The 11,191-nt window shown below is 48.9% G+C and overlaps 1 protein-coding gene across 1 annotated transcript; it reads right to left on the bottom strand.

The window, feature by feature from the left end:
• Positions 1-9,642: 9,642 nt before the first annotated feature.
• On the bottom strand, positions 9,643-10,716 carry CXCR2 (C-X-C motif chemokine receptor 2). Its single transcript, XM_056111627.1, has one exon. It carries the CDS (start codon positions 10,714-10,716, stop codon positions 9,643-9,645), a length of 1,074 nt encoding a protein of 357 aa, XP_055967602.1.
• Between the last annotated feature and the right edge of the window lie 475 nt (positions 10,717-11,191).

Here is an 11,191-nt window from a genome sequence, read left to right as displayed (position 1 = left end):
AGCACAGCCAAGTGTTTCTCCTCCACAAAAAAAAATTTTATTTTAGATGGAGGGTGGGCTGGAGCGATAGCATAGTGGGTAAGGCATTTGCCTTGCACGTGGCCAACCTAGGTTCAATTCCTCTGTCTCTCTCGGGAACCCAGCAAGTTACTGAGAATATCCTGCCAGCATGGCAGAGCCTGGCAAGCTCCCTGTGCGTATTTAATATGCCAAAAACAGTAACAACAAGTCTCACAATGGAGACGTTACTGGTGCCCGCTCGAGCAAATCAGTGAACAATGGGAGGACAGTGCTACTGTGCTACAGATGGAGGGTCGGAGAGGAAGGAGAGCAGATAAGGTCTTTACCTTGTGTGTGGCAGACCCATGTTTGACTCCAGCACTTCATATCTCTTGAACCCTGCCAGGAATGATCCCTGAGTACAGAGCCAGGAGTAAGCCCTTAGCACAGCTGGGTGTGTCCCCCAAACAAAAAACAAACATTCAAAAATTGATATAGAGTAAGAAAGCTTCCCTAACAGCCAAAGCCAACCTAGGGAAAAAGAAGAGGCAAAGCTTCTCTTTCCCCAACTTTAAATTAGACTCTTAAAGGCATCGTGTTCAAGACTGGGCCAAGAATAAAGGCAGACACTCAGACCATTGCATAGAATTTACAGTCCAGAGACAGATTTTTGGGTACAGGAAAGTTCATCTTCAGAAAGGATCTAGGTGCATGTAATCGAGTAAGGAAAGTCTTTTCAACAAATGCTGCTGGGAAAATTGACTAGTCAAACATGAGAAAAAGAAAGGAAGGAAGAAATAAGAAGAAAGGAAGGAAAGAAAGAAGGAAAAGAGAAAGAGTAAGGAAGGAAAAAGCAAAGAAAGAAGAAAAAAGAAAGGAAGGAAGAAAGGAACATAGGAAGGAAGGAAAAAAGAAACAAAGGAAGGAAAGAAGAAAGAACTCAGAGGCCTATCTCACACCATATACAAAGTTAATTCAAAATGGATTAAAAACCTCAATATTAGATCTGAGTCTACAAATCACATCAATGAAAACATGGGCAGAACCTTCATAATGCAGCTTTTTTTTTTTCCTTTTTGGGTCACACCGGCGACGCGTAGGGGTTACTCCTGGCTCTGCACTCAGGAATTACCCTTGACTGTGTTCAGGGGCCCATATGGAATGCTGGGAATCGAACTTGGGTCAGTCATGTTCAAGGCAAACACCCTACCCGCTGTGCTATTGCTCCAGCCCCTTGAGGCAGCTTTAATGAATAAATGTCATTGGTCAAGCCCACAGAAGCAAAAATAGACAAATGTGACTATATTTGATTAGGAAGCTTCTGCACAGTCAAAGAAATGAGGACTAGAATAATGGCAGGAATAATTTCTGATTGCAGGATTTAAGAACTAGGGGTATTTACCCCTGAACACCTCTGGGTGTGGCCTCAAAAGCCAAAAAATAAAAAGTAGTATTTTTGAAAGAAACACTATTATTAATAGTCTTATAAGTCATGGTTCCTCAATACAAATTGAATAAAAAAAACCCCGGCAGTCTCCTGCCCCTGCGCCTGGCTGTTCCTCGCCGGGGTCCCTTGGAGGGGAGCGGGTTGAGCTTTCCTCCCCGCCCCGACCAGGGCTCCGGCAGCCAGTCGAAGACCTCCAGCACCAGCCACCACCATGCTGAGACCACTCTCCGCACACATGAAGGTACTGGCAGAGGGACAAAGCCACGCGGGTTCCGGGGCCGAGATCTCCAAGCCTACTCGAACTGGAGTCGAGCATCCTCCACCCAGATCCTCCAAATTCCAGTAGGCGGGGGTCACACCCACCACCTGGCCCCCTGGCGCCGTGTAATCCCATCAACGGCCAAGACTCAGAGACTATAAAATCCAGACCCCGGAACCGTGCGGCCGCATTCTCGGCCTTGCGACATCTTATCAGGACATCTTTTTATGACATCTTATTATCTCATTCCTACTTTGGACAAACTTGCAGGCTATCGAATGTAGCCTGCCCATAGGGCAGAGTCTGGCAAACTCCCCGTGGCGTACCAAATATGCCAAATACCAGTAACAATGATGGGTCTCATTCTCCTAAAGAGCCTTGAATATAATCTCAGGGCTAGGATGAAAGACACGTTACTGGGGCCTGCTCGAGGCAATCGATGAATAACAGGATGATGAATGAATGAATGAATGAATGAAAAAAAACCCAAACCAATAAAACCATCATTCAGGTATCCATGATCTAGGTAAAAAATGAAAATATTACCAGGGGGCTGGATCGATAGTACATGGGGAGGGCGTTTGCCTTGTGTGCGGTCAACCTCGGTTTGATCCTTGGCATCCCATATGGCCCCCCCAACTATAGTCAGGAGAAATTCCTTAGTACAGAGTCAGGTCCAGAGGGTAGGGCATTTGCCTTGCAAGCGTCCAACATGGTCAACCCAAGTTCGATTCCTCCGCCCCTCTTGGAGAGCCCGGCAAGCTACCGAGAGTATCTTGCCCAAACGGCAAATCCTGGCAAGCTACCTGTGACGTATTCAATATGCCAAACACAGTAACAAGTCTCACAACGTTACTGGGTCCGCTCGAGCAAATAGATGAACAATGGGAGGACAGTGACAGTGACAGAGTCAGGAGTAACCCCTGAGAATCACTGGGTTTGACCCAAAAAGTAAACACACACACACACACACACACACACACACATACACACAAGCAAAAGCAAAAGAAAGAAAATACTATCAGTACCTCAGAAGTCCTCAAGGGCTCCTCCCTGATACCTGGAAATTTACAGAAACATCTTCTATATTGGAGCGGGGGGGTGGGAGATCCAGCAAAACCCAGCAGTGCTCTGGGCTTACTCCTGGCTCTGTGCTCAGGAATCACTCCTGGCGAGATTGGGGATCCTATGTGGTGCCAGGGATCAAACCTGGGTGGTCTTCATGCAAGGAAAACACTCTACCGGCTTGTACTATCGCCCCAGCTCCACATTTTACAATTTTTAATTTTTATTTACTTTTTATAGCCCGGCAAGCTACCGAGAGTATTCGATATGCCAGACACAGTAACAACAAAAGTCTCCAATGGAGACGTTACTGGGCCCGCTCGAGCAAATCGACGATCAACGGGAGGGCCTTTACCTTTACCTTTACCTTTTATAGTATTTATATATATATTTATTATTATTTAAAAAATTTGCATTAGTGAAACACCATGAGGTATAGTTGCAGACCTACAAATCTCTGTGCTTGGGTTTCAATTATACAATGATCAAATACCCATCCCTCCACCAGTGCCCATTTTCCACCACCACCAGTCCCAGTATCCCCTCCACCCCCCATCCCCCCCACCCCACCTTGCCTCTGTGGCAGGGCATTCCCTTTTGTTCTCTCTCTCCTTTTGGGTGTTGTGGTTGATTGAGTGGCATTCATGTTTGGTCTATAGTCTACTTTCAGCATGCATCTCCCATCCTGGGAGGATCCTCCTAACACCCTTTATTTGGTGCTCCCTTCTCTATCTGAGCTGCCTTTTCCCCTAGCGTGTGCAGCTGGTCTCCAAGCCATGGAGCAAACCTCCTGGTACTAATCTCGGCCACTCTTGCACATTTTCCAATTTTTTAAATGGTAATGCTTCCTTTTCTTTAGTGTCTTCAGCTGTGTTTGGAAGATTTATCCCAAGTCAGCTTAGCACAGCTGAACTCCAGTTTCCCCCAGTTCCCCTCTGCCGTGTGGTTGCAGGTTTGCAGCTACCGGAGGAGAGGCAGAGTGACTTGACAGGAAGTTTGGGCCGTCGTGGCATGAGGCTTGGGAGGTGGAAGTGGTAAGTGGGGCCGTCCGGGAAGCACCAGAGCCTGGAGGCTGTGGCCTCCTTCCTGTTGTACTGCTTCCTCACTGGGGAGGGTCACGCCCCTCCTGCCCCTGCGCCTGGCATGGGCTGACCTGGGTGACACCTTGCCTCTGGGCTCCTTTGGTCACAGTGCTTGTTGATGCAGCAGCACACCTGATTGTGGCACTTCCACACTGCCCGTGGACCAAACCCCACAGGGAGCACTACTGTGTGTGAGTACCACAACCCGACATGTGAACCCCCATCCCCCCAGGGCTCACAATGACAACACCTGAAAGGGAAGGCAAAGGAAAAAATAACAACAACAAAATAGAACCAAAAAGGTTTTTTTTCTTTGTTTTTTTTTTTTGTTTTTTTTTGGGTCACACCTGGCAATGCACAGGGGTTACTCCTGGTTCTGCACTCAGGAATTATTCCTGGTGGTGCTCAAGGAACCATATGGGATGCTGGGATTTGAACCCGGGTTGGCCGCGTGCAAGGCAAACGCCCTACCCGCTGTGCTATCTCTCCAGCCCCAGAACCAAAAAGTTTTTGTTGGGCTTTTTTTGCTTTGGGGCCAGACCCTTCAGTGCTCAGCGTTTACTCCTGTGCTCAGGGATCAATCCCTCTTGATGGGGCTCCGGGGATCATATGCAGGGCTGGGGATTGAACTGGGGTCGGCTGTGTGCAGAGCAAGTACTTACCTGCTGTAGTCTCTCCAGTCCATGAACCAAGACATTTTTTTAATTTTGGCTTTTTTGGGTCACAACTGGCAATGCTCAGAGGTTAGTCCTGACTCTGCACTCAGGAATTATTCCTGCTGGTGCTCAGGGGACCATATGGGATGCTTGGGATTGAACCTGGGTCAGCCTGTACAAGACAAATACCTTATCTATTGCTCTGACCCAAACCAGGAATTTTTTATCTCAGTTCCTCTAACTTCACATCTCTGAGTATTTTTTTTTTGGAGTGTGTGTGGGGATATTGTTTCTAAAGAGTGCTCAGGAGGTCTAAGGGTTCCCCCTCTGTCCCTCATAGTGATTCTCAGCCAGCGAGGCTGGTGATTCAATGGAAGAACCAGAGAATGTGTTGCTGTTTGGGCCCCGTGGTGCTGGATGTCACCAGGGTGGTCCTGGTGGGCAGCAGTGCTCAGGGAATGCCCAGCTACATCCAGCAATGCTCAGGGACACATGTATGGCCAAGAGCTGAACGGGGTTGGCCTCAAGCCCTGAGGTCTTGGTCAGGCTGCTTCGCTGAGTTGACTCCTGAACATAGTAAAAGGACATTCTGGGCAACCTTGAGTTGTCCTCTGCCTTTGTTATTGCATGATAGGTTTCACGGAGTCATGCACATGAGGGGTGTATCTTCTTATGAGTCAGGAGAGACTGGTGGCTGTGCTGCCTCAGTGACCCTGGGTTGGGAGGACTGGGAGTGAGGAAGGGTCAGAACTAAGAGGTAGAGAGGAAAAGGAACTGGTTAGGAACGGGGTGGGGGATAGGGTTTGCATGCTGTCAGTGTAAGCTGAGGAACACCAGAAGCCAGAGTGGCAGCTCAGACGGGGGCTAAGCCAAGAGGGGCTGCCACTGAGTGCAACTTCGCTTGGAAATGCATGAGATGGAAGAGAGAAATGAACAACACAAAGAACTCAGAGGCAGGTCCTGGATTTGGGGAGAACGAGAAGGAGAGAGGGGCGAAGAGGAGTGAGCGAGAGAAAAGAAAGGAGAGAGAGGAGAGAGAAATATGAGTGAGAGACTGAAGCAATAGTACAGCGAGTAGGGCACTTGCTTTGCACATGGCTGACTTGGGTTCGATCCCTGGCATTACATATATTCTCCTGAGCGCTGCCAGGGGTAATTTCTGAGTGCAGAGCTAGGAGTAACCCTTGAGCATCCCTGGGTATGGCCCCCAAACAAAACAAAAAATAAAGTAAAATGTGTGTGTGTGTGTTGTGTGTGTGTGTGTGTGTGTGTGTGTGAGAGAGAGAGAGAGAGAGAGAGAGAGAGAGAGAGAGAGAGAGAGAGAGAAAAGAGGGGTGACTGGGTCACACCCAGCAGTGCTCAGGGCTTACTACTGGCTCTGTACTCAGGGGTCACTACTAGCAGTGCTTTGGGAACCTTGTGCAGTGCTGGGCATGGAACCAGGACTGGTCACATGCAAGACAAGTGGCTGATCCTTTGTACTATGTCTCCAGCCTCCATCTCTTATTCTCCTTGGAGATCCATCTTGCCCTCTGTCCTGTTCCAGGAGGAACGAAGCATGCTGGCATCAGAAGGAAACTCTGTTTGACCTCCTCCCTGAAGCATCCCAGCCAGCCGGCTCAGACCATTGCCAGGCCATCGGCAACTCAGTGTTAGGTAAATCACCTGCCTTTCCCTCCTGCAGAATCTACCAAAGCTGGTTCCGAAGGCTCAGCTCCAGCAACTAAATCCCACAAAATCCTGAACCGAGAGCACTGTGTCTGGCACATAATGAACTGCTAGTGGGGGCCCTTGTCCCTGACTTAATCCTGTCTGCTGAGTGCAAAGGAGAAGTCTCATAAATTAGGAGTGGTCCTTGGCGTTTCCTGCCCGCCAACATTCCAGCACTGCTGTCCACTCCTCAGCCTGCCCGGGGAAAGACCACTTTGCATAAGCTCAGCTGTGCCTTCTCGACTGAGGGTCTGATCTTGCTCAGGTGAGGGCGATTGGACCCCCGGGAGAAGGCTAGAGTTCTCTAATCCTTTTTCCAAGCCCCGAAACACCAGGCACTGCTCCAGCAACTACTATCCAAGGCATGAGTCAAATGCTTTGTTTTGTCTGTGTGGCAAACCTCTTCCCCATTCGGCGGGAGTGGCCTTTTTTTAACCCCTGAATGACAGTGTTTGAGAGTTTGTGTGGGTGTATGTGTGTGTATGGGGGGTGCGTGGGTGTTGGGTGGGAGAGAGGAGACAGTGAGGGTAACTCAGAGACTTGCTGTTGAGTTTAGGAGAGTTCTCGGCCCCCTCTGCCCCCTCCCCACTACATCTGAGTTTGGGGTTCCCAGACCCTTTGGGGACTGCTTTTCTCTCCCAGGTTGTGGGATGCACTAGACCCTTCTGGAACTAACTTTCTTCTGTGATACATTAATCCCGATTCTGTCAGCAGCAGGGGTTGAGGGAGGCAGGCAGGCCAGCCCTGTCTCTGCTCCCTCAAGTCTCGCTCTTGACTCACCCAGCAAACCACCAAGGGGATCCGTAAAGACCCACTTTTAGGAACTTGCTTGAAAGCTGATGGACGCTTTAAATCATATGTAATGAAATGCCCAGTGAAAAGTGGTTCTTATAAAAAAAAAGTCCTTTAATGATCATACTTAACAAAAATTTACAGCACGTCGTTCCAGGATGACTTAAAGGCTGCCTTTGGGGAATTAGATTTAAAAGAAGATTATAAACTATACACGATATGCAATTGACCATTTTTAACCCTTTAAACATCAGTCAGTGGCGTTCAGTCCATAAACATGGCAGTCAGATTCTTGCCATGTTCCAGCTCTGAATCCTTTCCTCACCCATGATCCAAGTGCTCCTCCATCCCCCGTCTGCCTGTCCCGGTAACCACAATCCTACTTTCTATTTCTGTGACTCAGATGCTTCTAAGATACCAATAGACATGTAATCACACACACTTCGGGTCTGGCTTACTGCGCTCAGCATAGTAATACGACTGAGCCTCCTCCACACGTCAGCCTAGATAAGCATTTCGTGGCTTTTACAGATGGAACAATCGTGTTCTGTTGTCTCTTTACACCACACCTGGCTCCTCCAGGCAGCCATCAAGGGTCTCTGAGTTGTTCCCATTTTTTTTGACTCTGGGGAATGATGATCACTGGTGACATTATGAATTATTCACACTTGCGAATATGAGCTTAGTTAGTGTCTTTGGTCTGAGCAATCTCAGGTGTACACAGAGAACTTGAGTTAGAAAGTCCTAGAGTGATTCAAGGTTTAATTAGAAGGAAAATGGCCCTTCTGCTTTTCACGCTAGCTCTCCCTTTCCACCTCCCCATGAGCACCATCCCAGGGAATCTGTGTCTTCTTTTCTCTTGGTACTTGTTCCCTTCCACCTCCTCCTTCCTCCCTCCCTCCCTTTGATTCTTTTCTTCTTCTTCTTCTTCTTCTTCTTCTTCTTCTTCTTCTTCTTCTTCTTCTTCTTCTTCTTCCTTCTTCCTCCTCTTCCTCCTCCTCCTCCTCTTGCTTTTTGGGTCACACTTGGCAATGCACAGGGGTTACTCCTGGCTCTGCACTCAGGAATTACTCCTGGCGGTGCTCAGGGGACCATATGGGATGCTGGGAATCAAACCCGAGTCGGCCACGTGCAAGGAAAATGCCCTACCTGCTATGCTATTGCCCCAGTCCCCTCTTCTTTTTTAAAAATAGTCATCCTGCTGGGTACGGAGTGGTAGTTGATCTCATTGTAGCTTGAATTTTCAGTTCTCTCATTATTTGTAATGGTATATTGGTATGCTTCTGCAGGCAAAAGTTTCTTCTGTAAAATTGTGAAATATTTCTAAATCCATTGCCCTTTTCTGTTGCATGTAGGAATTCTTAGTTTATCAGGATAAGAACCTCTTATCATCTAGATACATGATTTGTAAATATTTTCTCTCATTCTGTGCACTGCCGTCACACTCTGCTGATAGCGTCCTTTGATGCACCCGAGGTTTTGCTTTGATGAAATCTTATTTATTTTTCTCTTGTTGCCCATGATTTTTGGTGTCACTTCTGAGAAATCGTAGCCCAGTATAATGGCATGAAACTTTTCAAATCTTAGACTTTTTGTTCTTTTGTTTCAGTCACTGGGGTTCATTTTTGTGTATGGCATAAGATAAACATCCAATTTTCGTCTTTTCCATGTGGATATCCAGTTTACCAGCACCCTTTGCAGAAAGACAATCCCTTCCATGTGGAACACTCTTAGCATCCTTATTAAAATCATTTGCCTATTTATGCTTAGGCTGATTTCTGGGTTCATAGGCTCTGTCATAGCATGTTGAACTTCTTGCCTCAGAATAACAAAGTGGCTGCCTCAGTGTGACCCATCATATCTGATAGCCATATTCAAAGGCTCTAATCAAAGAACCAAGGATATGTGCATCTGTCTCTGTCTCTGACTGTCTCTGTCTCTGTCTCTCTGTCTCTGTCTCTGTCTCTCTGTCTCTCTCTCTCTCTCTCTCTCTCTTTCTCTGTGTATTAGAACTGAAGTATTTCCCAGGAGTGCCCTGGCCCCACAGACTTCCTCTTAAGTAATGACCTGCAGAAGCCTGTTTACACCTGCTTGTGAAAGCAGTTGGTGACATTTTCTAGAATTCTGCAAGTTGACTGTTCACTCCACCACCTGGAAACCCCCTGGCAGGAAAGTTTCCACCCTGGAACTCTGGGAATGCCACAAATCAGGACTTTCCTGTGGAGAGCCGCTTAGCAGGACACAGTGCCCTTGTCTGACTAGTCAGAACTGGGCAGTGTGGCCACTCCCAGATGAAGGGGGCTTTAGAAAGTGAGTTTCTGTTATCCTGGGCCTCTCCCAGGGCTGGCAAGCAGGTGAGCACAGGCAGAGCTGGGGATCACAAAGGGTGCTGACCAGAAGGGGCTGCTTTTGCCATCACTTCAAGAAACAGCTGAAAAATGTCTCAGAGACAGTGCTGAGGGCTCGGTCGTAGGATGGGCAGAGCCAAGCCATTGGCCAAGTCCTTATGGGAGCAGGTGAGGATGCCACTTGGCCACTCCCTGAAGTCATGGTGCCACAGAGACAGCTGAGCCAGGGAACATGAGGCTTGCAGTGGGGTGCTGGGGACTGCCTGGGGGCCTGGTGGATATATTAGAGGGTGGTGGAAGTGTTCCCCGAGGAGGAGCCGGCGAAGGAAGGCCGACCCTCCTTGGCCAGGTACTCCTTGCTGACCAGGCCGTAGTGGGCCAGGATCTTGAGGAGGCCATGGCGGAACTTCTGGCCAATGAAGGCATAGATGAAGGGGTTGAGGCAGCTGTGCAGGAAGCCCAGGATCTCGGTGGCCTCCAGGGCCCGGCCGATGTGGTTGCGGCGCCCACAGGTCTCCCGGATGAGCCCAAGGCGCATCAGCGTGTCGGCCACCAGCACCAGGTTGAAGGGCAGCCAGCAGAGCAAAAAGACCAACACCACAGCAAAGATGACCCTCATGGCGCGGTGCTTCTGCCCCATGTGGGCCTCGAAGAGCGTGCGCAGGGTGAGCCCGTAGCAGAAGAGCATGACCAGCAGGGGCAGGAGGAAGCCAAAGGTCTGGGGCAGGATCCGCATCACTATACGCCACTTGGTGGTGTTGGCTCCCATGTTCTCATAGCACACGGGGCCGGAATAGGGCGGCTTGTAGGTCTCGCGGAAGATAAACAAGGGCAGGGACAGGATCAAGGACAAGGTCCAGATGCCCAGGCAGATGAACTTGACCAAGTGCCTCTTCTGGGTGAGCGTGCGGGTGGCGTGCACAATGGCCAGGTAGCGGTCCACGCTGATGCAGGCCAGCAGGAGGATGCCACTGTAGAAGTTGACCTCCTTCAGGAGGGAGACCAGCTTGCACAGGGGGGTGCCGAAGACCCAGCCCTTGGCTTTGGACGCAGCCCAGATGGGCAAGGTCAGGGCGAAGAGCAGATCGGCCATGGCCAGGTTGAGCAGGTAGATGTCGGTGACCGAGCGGCTGATCTGGCTGAAGAAGATGACCAGGATGACCAGGGCGTTGCCCAGCAGACTCAGCAGGAACACCAGGACATAGGTGGTCACCACGGCATATTTGTTGATGTCCAGAAATTCTTGCCTGCATGGAGCAGAGTCTGGTTTGATATCAGGCATGTCGGTGTTATAACTGTAATTATAGTCCTTGAAGAGGTCTTGAAGGTCCTCAAAGTCCAAGTTAAGTTCTTCCATAGTTGAGATAAGTTCAAATCCTGGCCTAGAAAGAGAAATAAGAGTTAGCCACAGGAAGGAGCTCCCAGATTCTAATCTGACTGCTCACAAATGTCAGATAGTCTTGTTTGCATTGACCTGTATATCTCTTGGGTGGAAATTTCACTTCAGGATATCCTGGCTCGGGAGCTGGATAGAGTGGATAGGGCTTTGCCTTGCTGTGGTCATCCTGGTTTCTAGAGTTGGTCTGCTGGACCCCACCAGGAGTGGTCCCTGAGCACAAAACCAGGAATTTGCCCTTTGCACCACCCAGTCTGGCCCCAAATAAAAAACAATAGCCAAGGAAAGAAAAAAGAAAAGGACAGAAAGGAAGAAAAAGCGAGAAGAAGAGGAGGACAGGGGTTATAAAAGAAAAAAGGAAGAAAGAAAGGAAGGAAGAAAGATGAAAGAAAGGAAAGAAAGGATAAAAAGTAAAAAATCCTGGCTCATGGTCTGG

The sequence above is a fragment of the Sorex fumeus genome, unplaced genomic scaffold (genome assembly GCF_029834395.1).
Source record: "Sorex fumeus unplaced genomic scaffold, SorFum_2.1 ptg000014l, whole genome shotgun sequence".
NCBI classification, from domain to species: domain Eukaryota; kingdom Metazoa; phylum Chordata; class Mammalia; order Eulipotyphla; family Soricidae; genus Sorex; species Sorex fumeus.
The sequence above is the reverse complement of the archived record's forward strand: the minus strand, read 5'-3'. Positions and strand labels throughout refer to the sequence as shown.

Excerpts from the sequence above, each read along its gene's own strand:
- CXCR2 (XM_056111627.1), bottom strand. The coding sequence starts at position 10,716 with ATGGAAGAACTTAACTTGGACTTTGAGGACCTTCAAGACCTCTTCAAG.